Here is a 20,000-nt window from a genome sequence, read left to right on the forward strand (position 1 = left end):
TAATTCAAACATCAATCAAACGTAATGCCTAAGACCACCACCACCACCACCACCTACACACCTTCCCGCGCCCACACCTTAAAGCCCAGCATTCCGCACCACCAGGCCAGCGCAAACCACTAATCCACGCAACATTCTCCACCTCGCCTCCATCCATGCTCCATGCTGGGTGTAAATTTCTCACCTGGGGGCACCTCAAACAGGGCAGGTGTAAAGCAGGGTGTAGCCGACGGCAGTTTATTACTCCGTGGGGCAGGGAGGCGAAGGGCAGTGGTGTGGGGAGTGAAGATAAGGGAGAGAAGGAGGGAGGGGGGGGAGGGATGGGGGAGGGAGAGCATTGTATAACTGGTGGGGGGTGGTGTGAGAGGTGATGGCCGATAGTGGTGGTGAAGGTGGTGGTGGTGCTTGTTCTTTCAGGTACACCATTACTGTTTCCTACAACTCCTGCATCTCTTCCACTTCCTTCTCTTCTTCCTCGTCTTCCTCTTCCTCCTCCACGTCCATCAGCAGCCCCACCACCACTACAAAGCGTTTGCTTAACTCATGGCACACTAAACTGATCAACAAGACTGGCTGTGTGTGTGTGTGTGTGTGTGTGTGTGTGTGTGTGTGTGTGTGTGTGTGTGTGTGTGTGTGTGTGTGTGTGTGTGTGTGTGTGTGTGTGTGTGTGTGTGTGTGTGTGTGTGTGTGTGTGTGTGTGTGTGTCGTCAAGGCTTCAGGCTCTTAACAAATCGACTGCTACAGTATCGGTGAACCTTATCTTTGCCTGTTTATACCTATACCCACGAGAGAGAGAGAGAGAGAGAGAGAGAGAGAGAGAGAGAGAGAGAGAGAGAGAGAGAGAGAGAGAGAGAGAGAGAGAGAGAGAGAGAGAGAGAGAGAGAGAGAGAGAGAGAGAGAGATTGCTCCACCACGCCACTGTTGCATGTCTTGGGCTCTGAGGGGTGGGCGTGTGCTGTTGTGGTTCTAATAAAGACAACCGACAAAAAACAATGACAAAAAAAAAACCTCGGCCTTCAGGATCCGAACACAACCTTCCATTAGTCGCCGGAAGTGCACCTTCTCCCGGACACACGGCCACAATTACTGTATTTTCAGCAATCGCGACTTTTTCTTACCTTTTTTGTTATTAGCACCACGCCATTTGGATCTCACAGCTATGTATAATTTTAATACCCTTGTTTTTCCGGGTATACTCCACCCTTGCAGTTACCACTTGCTGAGGGTGCCAAAGTACAGGGTGTCAGTGCCCCTGGTGCCTAATATAAACTGTAGGGGTGAGGAGAGCGAGAAGTGAAGGGGTGAAGGTGAAGATGGTGAAGACGTGAATGGGAATGGGCACGAGGGGAGGTGAGGAAACAGCCAACAATCAGAAGGGGAGAAAGTTTTAGAGATCAATGGGAATGGAGATGTAAAGTAAGAAAGAAAAGTTTAATTGAATAGAATATAGCAAGGTCCTTGATTTTTTTTTTTTTTTTTGTGGGGGTGGTGGGGGGAAGGTGTGGGTTTGCTGGGAAGAAAATGATAAGAGAAAACAAGGAATTAGGAGACGAACAGTATCGGACAAGTAATGCAGCGCGAGAAAATGGAGCGGGAAAGAACAACTGAGCAGGAGGATTCACGGAACTCTGCCGGGGGAGAAAATGAGCTGGAAACAAAGCTTGGGAAGAATGGCATCGGAAAGATAATTAAATGAGAAGATGCTGTAATATATGAAACACTGCAATGAGAGAGAAAGAGCGCAGGCGCCTCATGAAACTGGAAAAATGAAAGAAAACAAGTATTAATGTTACGCGATAGGCAATGTAAGGCGAGAAATATTGCCCTCAGAGCTTAGGAATCTTCTTACCAGGGAGAGAAAATGAGAAAATAAGCATTTAAGAAGGTGAGCATGTTGGATTATGCAAGAAGAGGCAGGAAGAGTTGATGTGAAGACTAAACAATGAAATTACCAACGGAGAACAAGTTGGGCCTGAAGAAACTGCTTGTCAAGGGAGAAAAATATGGACAGTGTAAGAAGTGAATATATTCCGAGAAGCAATTTGAGCTAAGAAAAGACTAGTGAAGCAAAATGAGTGGAAGGAAAAGTGTAGGAAACCTCACGCCTGTCAGGGAAGAAAATCAGAAAAAAAGACAATACCAAAAGGTTAATGTATTAAAAAATATCAATGTGAGACTTTACAATAAAAAAAAAATGAAAAACTAAACAGTGAAAGGAGAGAAAGAAAAAGGAAATACGAAAACTTTATAAAACTGTTTGCCGAGGGAGGAGAAAGAGGAGTATAGGTTTGGCAGCACGTGGAGGTGGCTGTTGAGGAGGAGCGATAAGAACCACTACCTCCTCCACCCCCACACCTCCACCTCCACCTCCTCCAGGCACTCTAAGCCCACCCAACAATGCCAACACGCACTCCTGGTGAAATATGGCTATTAATAATGGGCCAACTGTAACTATTGCCTTCTGGGGATGAAAAAAAATTGTTCTGCCTAATCAGTGCCTATTCTAATTAACTCTGATTATATAGTTCGGATGAGGGGTAGGGGAAAGGATGGGTGATGGGAAGGAGAGGTATAAAAGTGGGGTTGGTATTGTGGGTGTCCTGGTGGAGTTAAGAGGGTGGTAGTGGTAGGGATGGTTGAAAGGGATGGGGGGGGTAATAAATGTGAGGTTAATATTGCAAGTGTAGGTAAGTGAGGGGTGGTAGAGGGAAGGGTGAATAGGAGGGGCGGTGTGTGGCTGATATCGTGGGTGTGGGCACTATGGGGTAGTGGGAGGGTGGGCACGAAGGGACGGGAGGTGGTATTACTGGCCAGGGGGAGGGCAGCAGCAGCAGCAGGAGAGAGGGGAATAAGACATTTTGTTTTAACAATGGGGGGGACAAAAAAAATTCTTCAGGCAAATCTGGGCCAGGTAGGAAGGTAATAATGTTAGGGGAGGCAAGGGTAAGCAAGGAGGAGGAGGAGGAGGAGGAGGAGGAGGAGGAGGAGGAGGAGGAGGAGGAGGAGGAGGAGGAGGAGGAGGAGGAGGAGGAGGAGGAGGAGGAGGAGGAGGAGGAGGCGGTGAGGGGGCGCAGTTCGCTTAGCACCGCCAGGCTTCTGGAGGTAATGGCCAAGAAAGGACACAAGGTCGCCTCTTAATCGCGGCTGCCATCATTACTCTTCATGAAGGAAGAGTAAGAAAAGCAAGGCACCGCCACGCATCACTACCTTCCCTCCCCCTCACATGGCATTCGCAACACCTGAGGCCAGAGCTGCAGGAGCAAATCGTGCCATTCAGGTAGAAAAGAAATATGAAGGCACAGACAACATTTACACGAAAAATTTATAAATATCCAAGGTGAAGCTCCGGGGGAGGTGAACAGGCCCCGCTGGAAGAACATCCCGCCCACCCCCGATCTCGCACCTTAATAACTGCCCCGCGACGAGATGCACAAGAAAATTATACATGTGATGTGCACGTGGACCTAATAAGGAGAGTCAGAGGGCGGGTGTCATTACCGGCGAACAGCAATCTGCCACCCTCACACCCCTTAATGAGAACAGTGCTTCATCGTCAGCCTGGCACAGACCTGCTGGTTCTGAGGCACCCCATACAACCACCAAGGTCTTGCTGCTAAGGAGCAGTGTTGGGGTTATCATCGCGCGGCTCTCCGGGGCTCACTATTACACGAAGCCATCACGCCATCACGCAATGCGCCACTTTGCCAAATACGGTGATCTGCACATTGACTAGATTGTTTGAGGGGAGGGGCATCAGGAGCTGAGGAGCGGCTCACGGTCACGCTTGAGTCTTAGAATAACGAAGGAAAAAGAAAACATTTCTGTAATGGTGGAATGAAATTCGTATCATGGTACAGCTGACTTAGGTGGTTACCGACCCTGCATTGTGACTGCTCCAGGGCAAGAGGCGTCTAACCTCTTGCGCAAGGTGAGGCAACGGCAAAAATATTTGATGCAAAATCCCCTCCCTGCACACCCTCCCCTCGGGAATGCCCGTGCGCGTGCAGGGCGGAAGTGGTCCATCTCGCGCTCCGATGTGACACACTTTGCGCCTCCACCCACAAGATTAGCGATAAGACCAAGGGAGTGGAGGCAAAAAACGATTCGAAAACTGGGTCCTGCCTCGCCCCGGGTGCCGCCAGCCAAAGGTGGCGGGGCCCCACCAATGCCACGTCACAAAGGGCCCCACCCTCAGCTGCAGGGCGGCGAAGGCGAAGCAATGGCTTGGCTGGTTTGGGTATACAACATGCCCGTAGCAACACAAGCCTTCACTCTCTGACAAGCACAGCGAGTTTCACCTGCGTCACAATTCTTCATGTTGGTGAAAAAGTCCTAATGAGGAGCCACCTGAGGGACCCCGCCCGCCGCTGATCACCGCCTGCTGTGGGAATCCGCGCCGCGCCACGCACACGCCCCTCACTCACAAACACAAGCCGGAAATGCGAGGATCACGCCCTACGAGCACCCAACAGCAAACAACAACAACTAAAAGAACGGAAGAATATGAAAAGGAAACGGCGCGAGACGAAGACGACACACTTGCACTGCGGAGAGGGGTGGAGGAGGAGGTAATCCTAATCCTTCTGGCTGATCTGTCTGTGACTCTGCTTGGTTTAATTCACCACAATCTTGAGGATCACGCGATGAGACCTTTCACACACAGCACAACACTTCCTTTTGCTTAGAAAGGACACTGTGTGTGTGTGTGTGTGTGTGTGTGTGTGTGTGTGTGTGTGTGTGTGTGTGTGTGTGTGTGTGTGTGTGTGTGTGTGTGTGTGTGTGTGTGTGTGTGTGTGTGTGTGTGTGTGTGTGAATGCACAAGATCAGAACTGGAAAAATAAAAAAAAATAATAAAAAAAAAGAGAGAAAAAAAAAAGTGCTGAAAAACACTCCCATGATAATTACACGTCAAAAAATCAAAGGTAACTATAACAACTACCCCTTGCAACAACCACCAAATCATCCACGCATTGGGGAAAAAACGAAGCATAAAACAAGCGTCCAGTTTGGGAGGGGAAAAAAAATAAAATAAAATAAAAAATAAAAAATAAATAAAATACAGAAAATTATAATAAAAGCGAATTGAAGAAAATCAAATAAAAACTGAAAAAAAACATGAAAAAAAAACAAAGTATACAGGAAAAGAAGCAGCAGGAGGCGACGGCAGACTCAAATCACAGACCACTAACACACAAACAGCAGGAGTACAAACAGCACAAACAGCACACGACGATACTTTCCCCTCCGTGACGGCCGACTTGCAATTAACCAGGAATGGAATATGTCGTATGCAAATGAGGCTGCTGGAGAGAGAGAGGGAGAGGGAGAGATAGGAGAAGATGGGAAGTGAGGGGGAAGGAGAGCCGCCCATGTGTTTCTCCCTCACTCCCTTCCTCTTACTCAGCATCTTCCTCCTCTCCCTCTTTCTCTGGTAGGCCTACAGATTTCTCTCACGTAGCAGGGGGACGGAAGGAAGTAGAGAGAAAGGTAAGTTGTGAAAGGAGGAAAGTGAGCGACTGAGACATGGTTTGAGAGAGAGAGAGAGAGAGAGAGAGGAGAGAGAGAGGAGAGAGAGAGAGAGAGAGAGAGAAGAGAGAGAGAGAGAGAGAGAGAGAGAGAGAGGAGAGAGAGAGAGAGAGAGAGAGAGAGAGGAGAGAGAGAGAGAGAGAGAGAGAGAGAAGCAGTTGTGTTGCCGAGGCAGTCAAGACAAAACACAAAGAGGAGGAAAACGAAGTAAAAAGGAAAGGCAACCAGGTCAGAATTGTGAAGAGAGACAAAGAAAAAAAAATGGAATAAAAACTGCTCACGTAGGAGTTGCGTCAGGAAACACTCTAGCAACTCACTAACAACGTAACAAGATATAATGACAAAAAGAACAAAGCAAAAAAAAACTAGCACGACAAACACAATAACAACAAAAGTGTTTCTTATGATGCGGAAGAGAGCAAATGTTAATGGCTCTTATACGAGTAAACATTAATTCATTGCCGATAATCACTGATAATGACACAACGAAGGACATCCCCCCCCACATCTCCCCTGCTTTACACAACTGTCACAATCACCACCACCATCACTGCTTCTTATTATGCGTGCGGGATGAGGGAGAGTGGGGTGTACTGGGGATTTCTTAAGGTGGTGCGGCATTGGATTCGGTAGTGATCTGTAGCAGGGGTCGGGCTGGGGACTCCCTGTGGTGGGGGGCTGAGGGTGGGGCTCGCCGCATGTATAATTTAAAGATTGGTTACATAGTGGTGCGAGGCGAGGAGAGGCGAGGCGAGGCAGGCCACACGCTATCACTGGGTGAGTCCTTGTGGCGTGCGTGTTCACCTTGCCTGTGGGGATGCAAGCAATTACTGTCTTCCTGGAGACACCCGCCGTGCACGCTTATTTATGAATGAACGCATCTCCTAGCATTATTTTGTCTACCTATCGACTCTCTCTCTCTCTCTCTCTCTCTCTCTCTCTCTCTCTCTCTCTCTCTCTCTCTCTCTCTCTCTCTCTCTCTCTCTCTCTCTCTCTCCTCTCCTCTCTCTCTCTCTCTCTCCACACACACACACACACACACACACACACACACACACACACACACACACACACACACACACACTATAAGCTCGGGTGATCCACGAGTTCCGCGTTGATGGAAGAATTAAACAAGTATTGCAGCGGACCAAGCCGGGAGGCAAATCCACTTCCAGAGCCACTCTCCTGGCCAAGGTGTAATATCACCCTGATTGCCCCCGGGAGTGGGAGTCACCCGCAGCCTCTGGGCCCCTGATTACAAGGGGCAGGATGTCCGCGAAAGGGCATCGGGGCAAAAGGGTGAGACGGATTTTGCAGGGCGCCCTTCACTCACGACCTGTCCCTCACAGCCCTTCCTCCTGCTCCAGCACTGCGTCACCACCGCCACTGTTCAGTAACCCTCGATGTCTCACGAACCTCTACAAAGGGACAGAAAACGGCTTGGTGGTACCGCTGCCCCTCGCTAGGACCCAGCGGGGCTCGTGGGGCAAAGGGGAGGCACAGACTGGCGGATGAGTCTTGGGTGGTGAAAGACACCGAAAGGAGGATTGGAGAAAAAAGCTGGAGGCATCGTTGCGGAAATAAACGCTGACAAAATAGGATGAAGCGTGAGGAGGAGGATGGAGAGAAGCCTCTCTTCCTCTCTCCCAGGGCAGCGCCGCGAGGGAGTGATGGATGCGCCACGTTGCAGGACAGGCATCCTCTTCGTAACTCGAGAAAGAGCACTGAGCGTGGAGCACCGCCGTCCTGCCCTTACTCCGTCCAACCCTATACATCATGTCTGGCGTCCGCCCGTGCTCTCCATCACTCCAACACGGCTCCCCTCACCCCCAATGTACCCACCTCTCTTCTATCTCTTTCTTTCCCTTCTCCCGCCCTCATCAAATTCAATTATATGCAACTTTTCCCCTCCTACCCATGTCTCTTAATATTCATTTCCCTTCCCCTGCTTCTATTCCTTCGCCACCACCGACGCTACCATATTTATCTCCCTTTCTTCTCCCCGCCTCTGCCTCCTCCTCCTCTGAACCATCACTGCCACGCCGCGCCGCCCCCAAGGTCTATTACGTAAGTCCGTGTCTTTACAAACAATGAAGGAAACAAAGTCCCGTCCCGGTCCCACCATGACGTGACAAAAATAAGAGAGCTGTCCAACACTAGACGCCTACAATGTCAACCGAGAAGATATCGAAGGTTCAGCAAGCCACCTCTCCTCCTGCTCCACACACTGCAGGAAAACAAAGCTGGCAACACTTACTGATACATCTTTGCACCTCGTTCTTCAAACACCCCTGGAACACGGTAACACATACCTGTAAGGAGAAAAACACAAGAGTTAGAAAAGCCACACACAAACACACACACACACACACCTGGATCTATTTAAAGCAATCAATACAAAATGAAGCATATAACAGATTGCCTTCCACTTTTTTTTACACCGACATCCTTTTATTCATAGGATAGCATGTCTACACTAGTAACAAATTATGTTTGGTGGCCACGTGAGGGATGGAAGGAGCTTGTTGTGGTTCACTGATTCACGGGAAAAAAAAAAAAAAGGGAGCTGTGAAGGCAGAACGTGGAAAATAAAAGAAAAAGGTAAGCCGTGAGCACGCTGGGATCACCTGAAGACGTGTTACCCTTTCAGTCCCTCGTTTCCCCTCGCGGCGCCATTTGACCCCGATGTTGTGTTGCTAGTCAATAATCGATTCTCCAGTTGTCTTGTACCATCACTTCATATCACGCTTCTATTCCTCACACTGAACTTAAACTAATTCCTTTTCCTTCCCTTATTTTCCCTCAAACACGTCTCCCAAACTCTTGTGTTTTATACAAGCTCTGCCGCATATACGTAGACCACCTGCCGAGGCTTCCCATATTTTTTTTTACATCTTACACTCCTTTCCTCTATCCACCTTCCCCTTCATATCCCTCATAAAGTCTTCCTTGTGACGCACTAACATATTCCTTGTAAAATGAAATACCTTTCCTGGCGCAGACATTGAATAATCAATTTACCTTATGGGCACAAGGGCTCGTGCATCACCCCTTCCTCCTTCCCTTCGTTCCATACCGTCCCTGCACCTGGAATCCACCCACTGCCACATAAGCAATTGGAAATACCTTTATAAATACCCTTACCGTTCTCCTTTAATCCTCCTCCCACTCCATTTTCTTTTCATTTCTCTTTAAGACTATTTCTGTCCTGCAGCCATATTTTTATTGTTTCACAGTTCTTATGCCTTGCTTCCTTCTTCTGTGTCACCACTCCTCTGCCTCTCATATCATCTTTTCCTCTTCCTCTTCCTATAAATACTTCTGTTCTACATTTTTTCTTCCTCTTCTTGTCTTCTTCATATCGTCCTATTTCACATCCTCGTCTATTTATCCTTCTCAATCCATGTCCTCTTTCTCCTCTTCCTCTTCCAGTGACTTATTCTGCTCAAGTATTTTTTTTTTCTGTTTCCCTATTCTCTACAACATCCTCGCCCATCCCTGCGCGCTAAAACAATCCCGCTGCTCACCCTCGTTTCTTTTGTTGTCTGCACCTGATGAGGAAACTCGGCTACTTATTACGACGTCACTATGCAGGTCTCCATTTCCGCGGGGCTGCGTTCATGAGGGGACGGGAGGAGGAGGAGGAGGAGGAGGTAGGTATCGGGAAGCCGCTCCCTAAAGACTGGAAGAGGCCCGGGTGCAGCCGCCAGCAAAACCAGAAGTTATTCCTATTGTTTCTGGTTTCAGTGTTTCTCAACTTCGTTTCCTTCCCTTTTTCTTACACATCCATCCCCTTACGAAACCAACAAGGGATAAAAGAGGTGGAAGGATGGAGCTCTGCCCTTCCGCCTTTCCTGCCCCACATCTAAGTTCCCGCCGCCCTACATGCCGCCGGCAGCTTCTGGAAGTCTGGCACGCAAGTTATCTCACGCAGCTGTACAGGTGAGGCGAGGCGCAGTGGAGGGAGCAGGAAGCATACCTTGTGTGTGTGTGTGTGTGTGTGTGTGTGTGTGTGTGTGTGTGTGTGTGTGTGTGTGTGTGTGTGTATGACAGTTTGTGGAGAAGAGGGAGGACCTAATGTAACTTGATGACCATGACTGTCCAACTTTACTCAATTCTATTCTATTTTATTCCATTCCTCTCTCTCTCTCTCTCTCTCTCTCTCTCTCTCTCTCTCTCTCTCTCTCTCTCTCTCTCTCTCTCTCTCTCTCTCTCTCTCTCTCTCTCTCTCGTGGATGAAGGGAGGGAGTGAAGCAAGAGAGAGAAGAGTGACGTCCGCCTGCAGCCTTCATCAAATATTCACACAAAAATTAATCGGCCTTCCTCAGCGAGCGAGGTGATGGAGCGCCACCTGCCGGGCCACGCGACCCTGGCGGGGCAAGGCGTGCGGCTGCATCCGTCACCCACGTCTGACCTCCCGCCGCCCGCAGACAGCACAAAGACCAAGTGACGCTACGCTCACTGATACCTGGATGTGAACTAATGCAGCGTACCACATCAGGAGCAACATCGTTACGGTAGAGAGATTACGACCCTTGCCTCGCCCCTCCTGTGGATAAGGCGGTGCGGTGCCTGGCCCAATATCACGCCACCACCAAGCCGCCACACCGAGGAGCGATAGGCGTTATCCAGGTAATGGCAGTGGAGTGGTTCATGTTGATCACGCTGTTGCACTTAGCGGGTAAACAGTTTATCTCGTGGAATTAAGGTCACACAGGCTACATGCCGGGCCACGCTGAGCTGCAGCAAGTGGGGCAGGGCACGCCATGTCACCCGTGTTATCAAGCTGCTGTGTAACCATGATACAGGGAAGATGCTGATTCCGGATGGGAATGGGAGGGGCGACTGCTGTGCCAGGCGATAATGGGGGAAGGGGTGCACATTCCTGCCTCAAACACGCTGTGCAAATGGAACTATAAAATTGTTATAAGCTATTAAAGGTTAGTGTTCAGCGAGGAGGAGGAGGAGGAGGAATATAAAGGAATACAAAGGAAAGCCAGAGGAGGAGGAGGAGGAATCATCCACTACCACTTGTCACGCCAATCACCAATAAATAATCTTGGAGGCAATACAGCTGCTCTCACAACAGCAGCTGTGGGGACGAGGAGGCAGCAAAAGAGCACAATAAACACTGACTAATGCTGAACACTTCATACGGAACATTCGCGCTGGAGTACCGGCTTCTTTTTCTTGTTAGTTGTGTTCTTGGTGGATTATACAAGGAATACAAGATGTTTACTAATCTAACGTTTTTTTTCCATTCAATGCTTGGCAGTTTGGATGCAACATTATAAACATTAGTACATTAAAAGACAGGAGGAGGAGGAGGAGGAGGAGGAAGAGGAGGAGGAGGAGGAGGAGGAGGAGGAGGAGGAGGAGGAGGAGGAGGAGGAGGAGGAGGAGGAGGAGGAGGAGGAGGAGGAGGAGGAGGAGGGAGATATATCATCTTCACATTATCAACAAAAAAGCATAATTACCAAACAACTTAAAACAGCCCAATTAACTCAGCAAAGGCCGCAGACTGCGATGAATGAAGTGCTCCTGCAGCTTCCCTCACCTGCTGCACTCCTCCCCGGCACCACGCTCGGCACACACGCCTCCGCCACACTCATAACACGCCTCATTACCATCTCTCCCCTCCAGACACTATTACATAATAATCCTTACAATCATCCTAACCACTCACCTTGACACTGTCCCGCCCCACCTCGCCACAGTATAGCCAGACTTCCACACATTAATACTGACGTCACAGCCATCAAGTATTGAAGATAAACACTCCAGAGGCCACTTTCAATTCATGAGTGCTGGAGAGGCTGAGCCGAGCTGGCCATACTGAGGACCAGGCCACGCATGACACCAGCTGATGGTAATAAACAAGGGCGGGATGCAATTATCCTCATGCTCCATCGACTCCCCCGCGCCCTGCTACCTAAGAACCACAGTCATCCCCTCGCCCTGCTATCTCTTCCCTTCCCTCGTCTCTGCTCTGTATCCTTTTCTTCTTTACTCCTGTGTCTCCTCCTGTCCTTGTCCCGCCACCTTTACTCTTGTCCTGTTGTCTCCCACCCCATAACTCAGGCAGCCACGTCCCCCTGCTACCCACATGAAGGAGTGAGGGCACGTCTGGCCTCGGCTACCCCCACCGCCTCCCTTCCTGGGGGTGTTTTCAAGGCTACTGGAGGCGTCTGTCCAAACATCATGCGCCCATCATACAAACATCTCGCCTACTCATCCCTCTGCCCCTGCCTGGTGCATGCGTCAGCGATGCTTCTCCCCTCCCTACCCCAACCCTCCGCGCCACATCCCGCGTCTCATACACAATACTAGACACAACATCTCGCTCTAGACGCCCCACACTCGCGGGCGTTCCTCTGTCAAGAATCTAACAACAATCGTCTTCATTTCATGTATCTACACCCACAGACGATTCACCGTTATCATACAGAAACAGGCGGTAACCCAACCTAACCTAACTCGTCTCGTTCCTTTCCCTCCTCCCATCACGCCGCCGTCGTCACGTCTGTCTTGTTCCCCACAGCAGGCGCCCATCAGCCTCCTCGCATTACCAGTGGTGCCCTCGCCATGCACTGAGGTCACGGCGCCGCCAGTCCCGGTGTTCCTGGCGTGGGTTTGTTCAGTGTGCTGGTGCCCGGATGGAACACTCAGTCGCAGGTTTGTCTCGTGCACAAGTGTAATCTTTATGAGTCACGACTGCTGGATGATTATCATGACACTGCGTCACAAGTCGGTTTTCCCCTCCTTACGTGTCAAGTCAAAATGAATCAGTATAATTATTCCAGTACCCATCTTATGTTACTACTCGTGACTCTTCCTCAACAACAAAAATTATCTTTAAGAATAACTGTGCTGAAAGACGATCGTTAATAAAAGTGCCGTCATTTCAAATGCAACTAAACATTAACAAATATCACATGTTAATAAAAACACCGTTATAAAATAAACAAATACAATGAAATAATGACACGCGTTGATAAATGAAACAATATCCTCGCGTGTTCCTTTCTGCCGTCTTACAAATCACTCAACACCCCACACCAAGTCACCCACAAGGCCGCACCTCAATCCCGCCTCCCTGCCACTTGTCACCCCACACCGCCACACTGAATAGCAATGGAGGGAAGGAGAGCCACGAGGAACGGGGGATGAATGTGGACACACCAAAATTTAACATGCATGATATGGCAGACATCTCTCTCTCTCTCTCTCTCTCTCTCTCTCTCTCTCTCTCTCTCTCTCTCTCTCTCTCTCTCTCTCTCTCTCTCTCTCTACACATTTCCATTCATTATGATGCTTCTCCCTTTCCTACCCTTCCCTTCTCCCTCATTAACTTATCTTTGCCATTCCCTCCTTTCCTTCCCTTCCCTCTTCTCTCCTCCCTCCATCTCCACCCTCCTTTCCTTTCCTCCACGTATGCATTCCCTTTCCACCACCACAAGTCTCTACATGCAAAATTCATCACCCACGTTATCTTGCGCTGAGATTGGCTGTTTTTTTTTTCCTTTTTTCGTTTTCTTTTCAATTTCTGACATTACGCACAAAAATTGCTCTCTCTCTCTCTCTCTCTCTCTCTCTCTCTCTCTCTCTCTCTCTCTCTCTCTCTCTCTCTCTCTCTCTCTCTCTCTCTCTCGTGTCTAGATTTACAGAGGCTTACTTATTCCAGGTGCAGTTCAAGTCCAAGAGAAAGGAAAACAAGCAAGCATAGCATTAAGTTGCCTTCCAGTGTTTAAACTTTTATTATTAATGTGGACCACTAATTATACACGACGTCAGGTGCGCCACGTGACTTGTCTGACACATCTGAGAGAGAGAGAGAGAGAGAGAGAGAGAGAGAGAGAGAGAGAGAGAGAGAGAGAGAGAGAGAGAGAGAGAGAGAGAGAGAGAGAGAGAGAGAGAGAGAGAGAGAGAGAGAGAGAGAGAGAGAGAGAGAGGGAAGGGCTCTCTATCGATTGGCCCAACACGTGGCGACCCTGAAGACATCGCCAGGGGCACCGGGTTCGCAGCCTCACGCGGATATGAGAGAGAGAGAGAGAGAGAGAGAGAGAGAGAGAGAGAGAGAGAGAGAGAGAGAGAGAGAGAGAGAGAGAGAGAGAGAGAGAGAGAGAGATTCTTCAGACACAAATTACGAATGAGTTACTACAACCACAAAAGTATAAATAGTAGAAAATAAAAAAGTAAAAAAAAAAGGTAAAACAGCAACAAAAAATAAAAGCAAAACAGTCGCATTAAAAAAAAAAAACCCTCCAATTAAAAAAAATAATAATTATTCTCAGCTACAAGACTAACACGAGAGAAGTGAGCTCATTATGAAACAGAAGTGACAAAGAGAGAGAACACAAAGAAAAAAAAAGGAAGAAGGTTTAAAAGAGAATAGCAGCGAGACGAAGAGGCGAGACAGACAGGTAAAGGTGAGTGAATGAGTAACAGGCACGAAGGGGGAGGAATGGAAGAAGGGAGGAGAGCACATCATAAACAATGGGATGATAGTTGATAAACAGACACGTGCGGAGATTAGGGTAGCCTGTTCCGTTATCTCCAGCTTTCCTTTCATTTCCGTATCAGGTGGAGGAGGAGGAGGAGGAGGAGGAGGAGGAGGAGGAGGAGGAGGAGGAGAAAAGGAAATAAACAGAATAGTTAGTGTAGAAGGAAACATGAGGGATGAAAGGAGGAAAGGAGAGAATCAAGATAAAAGAAAGGGGACAGGGATGATTGCATACATAATTCCAAACTCAAACAATACACGAGTGAGGGAGGAACACACGACTGGGTGGATGAGAGAGAGAGAGAGAGAGAGAGAGAGAGAGAGAGAGAGAGAGAGAGAGAGAGAGAGAGAGAGAGAGAGAGAGAGAGAGAGAGAGAGAGAGAGAGGGGACGGTGCATATATCAAATTGAAATCCTCAATACCTGATCGTTACTTGAAGGTTATATTTGATTGGGCTTAACCTGCACTAGTAGCCGAGGGACAGAAGGGAAGCAAGGAGAGAGGAGAAGTGAGCAGGCAGAGACCAAAGAAGGGGAGGAAGAGCAGCAAAGTTAAAAGGAGTGTAGAGTGAGAAGATGGAAGGAATGGAAGAAGTAGATGCATAAAGAAAGGAGGGAAGGAAGGAGAGAAGGGAATGAAGGAAGAGAGGGAGGGAGAGAAAGGTGAGTAGGGTAGATTAAGAAATAAAAGGGGACAGAAGAAAACATCATAAACAGGTAGGGAAGGAAAGGGAAGCAGCAAATAGGAGATGGAGAAAGACCAGGAGGAATGAAGAATTAAGAGAGGAAAATCTTGGTTCAGGGAGAGTAAGTGAAAGGAAGGGAATGACATGACCAAGAAAATACGAGTAATGCAGTCCATGAGATCAATAGCACCACCCACTTCCACCACCACTGCTCCTGCCCCGTCATGCATCCGCCCACCACCTCTCCCGAGTGCGCACGCACGCACGCACGCACGCACGCACGCACGCAAACACACACACACACACACACACACACACACACACACACACACACACACACACACACACACACACACACATCTCCATTGCCGAATACGAACACCGCCCCAGGGTCTCTCGACAAAAGACAGCGCAACCCACAGATTCTTGACAGTAAGAATGGTGAGCGAGACAGTATATTCAGAACAATTCATAGGCATCGTTCCCCATCCACCCTTCGCCTGCCTCTCTCTCTCTCTCTCTCTCTCTCTCTCTCTCTCTCTCTCTCTCTCTCTCTCTCTCTCTCTCTCTCTCTCTCTCTCTCTCTCTCTATCACGTCCTGGCACGTGAGGTTCCTGCCCGAGGCACCGTGGCAGTATTCGTGGTCGTGCTCGTCTGCCTGCTTCCATCGTCCTTCAGCCACGTGGCCCTTGCTATTACCCATCGACCCACCGCCACACGTACGACCACCTACCTAATTATACCGGCGGCTCTTGTTTGTTAATAAGGTCGAAGGAGTCAGGAATAGTGTGCAGGGACGAGCGTCACTGGAGTTTCTGTCCGCCTGTTGGAGGGCAGACGCGACGTCATCTTGAATTCATTTGCATTCATGTGGATATTCATGCTTATTCCTGATGAGCATATTGAGACAACTGGAAACAGCCGATCAGACACCAGTGAGCGTGGCCTGAGGCAGGGCACGTGGAATCTTCCAGGCCAGGCAACGCAGGAGCGGTGGGTGCTGCTGAGAGGCAGTCACGAGGTGGACTGCGCTCCACAGCCAACGGATGGGACGTGGGGATGCGGGTGTGTGGAGGAGAAGGGTGGCGGGGACACAGGTATGGAGAGGGATGTTGGGCTGGAAGGGGGTGAGGTTACTGGGGACAGGAGTGCTGCAGGCCGACGAACAATCGCTGCTGCAGTATTAAAGGCGGCAGCACAGGCCGTCACCCACGCGCGCTGCTCGTGGTGTAATCCCTCCCTCGTTCCGTGTACACCGCCACGCCACTGCATCCCATTCACTGCCGTCTGTCACAGCGGTCACCTGGAAGTGGGCCTCCCCCACCCCCGCCACTCAATTCTCGATCCCAATAACCAGAATGCACTCCTTACTGACGCAGTGGGAGGCGGCGGGAAGAATGGAGTGCGTTCGCTCCCCTCAGTAGTATGATCACCCGAGAAGTGATGGAGACTGATCAATGTGTATAACATTCCATCTGTTTCATCCGATAACCGCACAGCGAGGAACTGCACGTTGTCTTCCCGCCGTGACCCACAATCTCACGCCAATCTCCGTCGTGTCCGCGAAATTAACTTCCCATGCACTTCGAGAGTCGCCCCCTTACTATGGGCTCTGCATGTCAGGTGTTGTTTCACGCGGGTGTCTCATAAAGGACTCCTCACGTGCACCAAGTCTATAAATACAACTCGTGGGACCTGCCAGACACCTGCCTGACAGAGCGACGTAACCTTCCCGTGCGCCAGCAGGGGCGCCCTCGGTCTGCGAGAGGCACATCTTGGCAAGCAGGTCATCCCCAGCTACCTTGAACCCTCCCACTTAATATTAATTCAACAAACACGTCCTAGTGACTGATGACTTCCCTTACTGATTGACTTCATAGAGACAAATTACATACTTAGGTATTATCATGCTTGCTTGCGTCACAACTCTTAACAAACATGATTCATATAAGAAAAATATAGGATTACAAATACATTTTTTTACGCAACAAGCATTCCAGAGGTAAAGTGTAATAATGACACAGTCACAGACTGACGCGAGATGGTTTCTCAGGCTCTCCTTCCTCCTACACTTGTTGATCTCGATGCAGCAGCACAACAGCCATGAAACGATGGCTCTCACCGCCGTCCCAGTCCCGCTGAGCGATGCAATGGGTGCTTGATAGCCGCCATCCGGCGATGTCTGGTGGCCCAGGCCCAGAGTTGCTGTATCAATCTTTAAATTTGCTGCAAGCAAATGAAACTACTTGGCGGGCCAAGGCTCCTCAAGAAGATAATCATATACCATCAGACGGCCATTAGAGGATGAAATGCTAATAACGACCTGTGAAACAGCGCCGGAGGGCCACAAGTCCCCACTCCCATGCTAAGGCTGGTGCAGCTGACACACGTGAAGCGCTGTGGCCCGTAGTAGAGAGCAAGTGATAGACACCTGTCGAAATATTTCTCAGTTATCAGCTGCGGCGGTGGGGTGTGTGTGTCAGCGTTGCAAGATTATTACATCTTTTGTCGAGGCTGGAGCGTGACCCCAAGAGGTGCAAGGATGGTGATGCTGCGACCTCGAGCACTCATTAACAACCCTAGAAATTTAATGGCGTTAATCGTGCGAAAATGCGAATTGAGAAAGACTGGGTTAAAGATCAACCAGGAGGTGGAGTAAAGGATGCTGCAAGACCACCACAGCACCACAATGAGGCCCGAACGAGAAACAGCCCAGAAGCGGGCCGGGTGTTCAGTCCAGGATTACCGTCGCTGCCTCGCCAGGCTCGCTTTGCTTAGCATCAACAAAGCCCAACATACAACCTTGCTCCATAATTACAATGCCACCTTCAATTACCACAATCAGACCCACATCACCACATTCCCAGATAAATGCCCTCAAGGATTTGACAAACTTTCCCATCCGGCGTCCCTTTTTGATCTTTTCTCTGTTTTTGTATAGGAGGGACGTCAGCCCGCGTCGGCCGCCCCACAAACACGAGGAAAAGTGGACCGTCACGGTGCCAGCACATGCACGATTTCCTTTCCCACGAAACCAGTCGCTGCCTCGCGTTATCTCATGCAGCGCCGCTTACTGAACATCAGCACTACCACTCCCTAAGGCTGCAGCTGTAACCTTTCCTCACTCAGAGGTGAGATGGGGACCAGGGTGGCTGCGCGTCCCCAGGTGCTGGGTCAAGGCAACTCACGTCTCCATCACATTAGGTAATCGCGGCATCCGTCCCTCTCTGCATTTCCCGTCACTGACACACTTCGTTTCGCCGCTCACAATACAGCAGCAACATGCTTCATGCTATTAACACAAACAACACCGTAAACACTCAGCTTCCAGAGACAACTGGCAACATGTCGACTGTCTCACGGAAAGCCACAACAGCAACACTGAACTTTACATTGCTTTTACTTTTTAATGTGTGAAAGTAAAGGTTAATGCTTATTTGTACCATAGTTTCTTACCTGCTTTGTATGGCGACTGGTAAGGTGAGCTGTGGTAACTGGTGGTGCCGCTGGTGTGGTGATGACTATGGTGGTGTGTGTGGCGGCGCGTCCTCGTTGACGCCTCAGTGTTCTTAATTAAGTTGTCAAATATCATAATCCACTCGTCCTCCTCCGACCACAGAGAGTCCAGGTGGTCGATGTAGGAGTCCAGTTCCTCCTTAGTCTTGATGGGCGTGACGATGGTGGTGGAGGAGGTGGAAGTGGAGGTTGCCCCCGTCTGGTCAGAGTTGACGGTGGTGCTGGAGCCCACAGTGTCGGTGGATTTCATGGACATATCAGAAGTGACGGAAGTTGTGGATGTGTTGGACAGAGACCTGTCGATCCTGGACGGCGGACGGTCTTGACAGCCCATGGAAGCCAAACTTACAGGGGAAGACATATTGCCCTCCTTGTCCCGTGCCTTGGAACACAGCGTGCTGGGGTTGGTGATCACCAGGGCGGGGCTCTGAGCTCCCGGGGACGGAGTGCCCGTCTGACTCTCGTTTGGCCCATTGTCGGCAGAAGAGCTGTGGCCACTGTCCAGGGAGCCGAGGGATTCCACCGAGCACTGTGAGGTGAAGGAGCCGCCCAGCTCCATGGAGGTGGCTGGGCTGACGGGAGGGGGAGGCGACCCCTCGTACATATCTGGCCCAGTGGGACTCACGGACGGCATCCTGCCCGGCACTTTCACTTGTCAGTCAACCAGGCACGCGCTCACTCACATCACAACTAACACCCTCATCTGCTTGGCATTACCTGAGGGCGCACAACCTTTCTCCAGGCGCCCCCAAAGGCGTCAACTCATCCCCGCTGCGGCCAGGACACGGCTTTTAGCGGCGTCACGGGCCACACTAACACTGATAACTGTGTCGCGTCCGGCGGTGTAGCTTATGATCCACAGTGTTAATACACACCACCAATATTTCTAACTCTATAAAGGAAAACAGAAATTTACTTTTCCACAAAGGTTTCACGCACTTCCTGTTAGGCATGACGTGAGGCAGGAGGAGGTGAGGAACGCCCTCAAACACCTGCACAGAGCACCCTGTGTGCGCACCCCGCCAAGCAACACACTCCTTCACTTCACTCCGCACCGGAACAACACCTCTCCTTTCCCACAACGAGAGTCTTCAATCACACAAGACCCGCCCCACCCTGCCCCGATACACGTCGACGTATGAAGAGGTGGTGGGTGTCTACTTAGGAAACCTCTCGGCACAACCAATCTGATGGGCGTCACTATCTCCATCTAGGTATGGCTGAATTTGGTGCGACGTGTACACACACACACACACACACACACACACACACACACACACACACACACACACACACACACACACACACACACACACACACACACACACACACACACACACACACGACACACGTGTTCAACATGACAAGCACGTTTATAAGAAGCACGTTCAAGTGAGTGTCAGGAGGTGGTAAAGATGAAGCTGGTGCCGGACTGGTAGCAAAGCTCCATATCAGCGAGGGAAGCATTCGAGGTATCGGTAAAAAAAAAATCCATGTCCCTCATCTTCTAACAGATAACGCCTTAAAAGTACCACTGCCCTACTGCCCAGATGACACACAAGAGGCTCGTCCCCCTAAACACCGCACAGCCTGACGTGCTGACGTTCACCCGCATCGCAGAGCACACTGATACCAAATCTCGCTTCTGAGAAAGAAACTCGATGCAGAGTGTGACCGCCTTGGAGAGAACAACTACGGGGATTAAAGAAAATATAAAATAAATAAGAACTGTAAGACCTTAATGCTGATGAATGGGACTCTCTCTCTCTC

At 49.8% G+C, this 20,000-nt stretch overlaps 1 protein-coding gene across 12 annotated transcripts in view; it reads right to left on the reverse strand.

Annotated features, from left to right (window-relative positions):
- Positions 1-20,000, reverse strand: part of LOC135104457 (CLIP-associating protein 2-like) — a 114,391-nt gene that overhangs the window by 88,551 nt on the left and 5,840 nt on the right. For all 12 annotated transcript variants that reach the window (XM_064011914.1, XM_064011925.1, XM_064011920.1 and 9 more), the window contains exon 2: positions 18,171-19,122. In XM_064011914.1, coding sequence (XP_063867984.1) covers positions 18,171-18,864 — 694 coding nt within the window. In that variant the 5' untranslated portion in view covers positions 18,865-19,122. The remainder of the gene's footprint in view (positions 1-18,170; positions 19,123-20,000) is intronic.

Source organism: Scylla paramamosain, chromosome 10, assembly GCF_035594125.1.
Source record: "Scylla paramamosain isolate STU-SP2022 chromosome 10, ASM3559412v1, whole genome shotgun sequence".
NCBI lineage: Eukaryota > Metazoa > Arthropoda > Malacostraca > Decapoda > Portunidae > Scylla > Scylla paramamosain.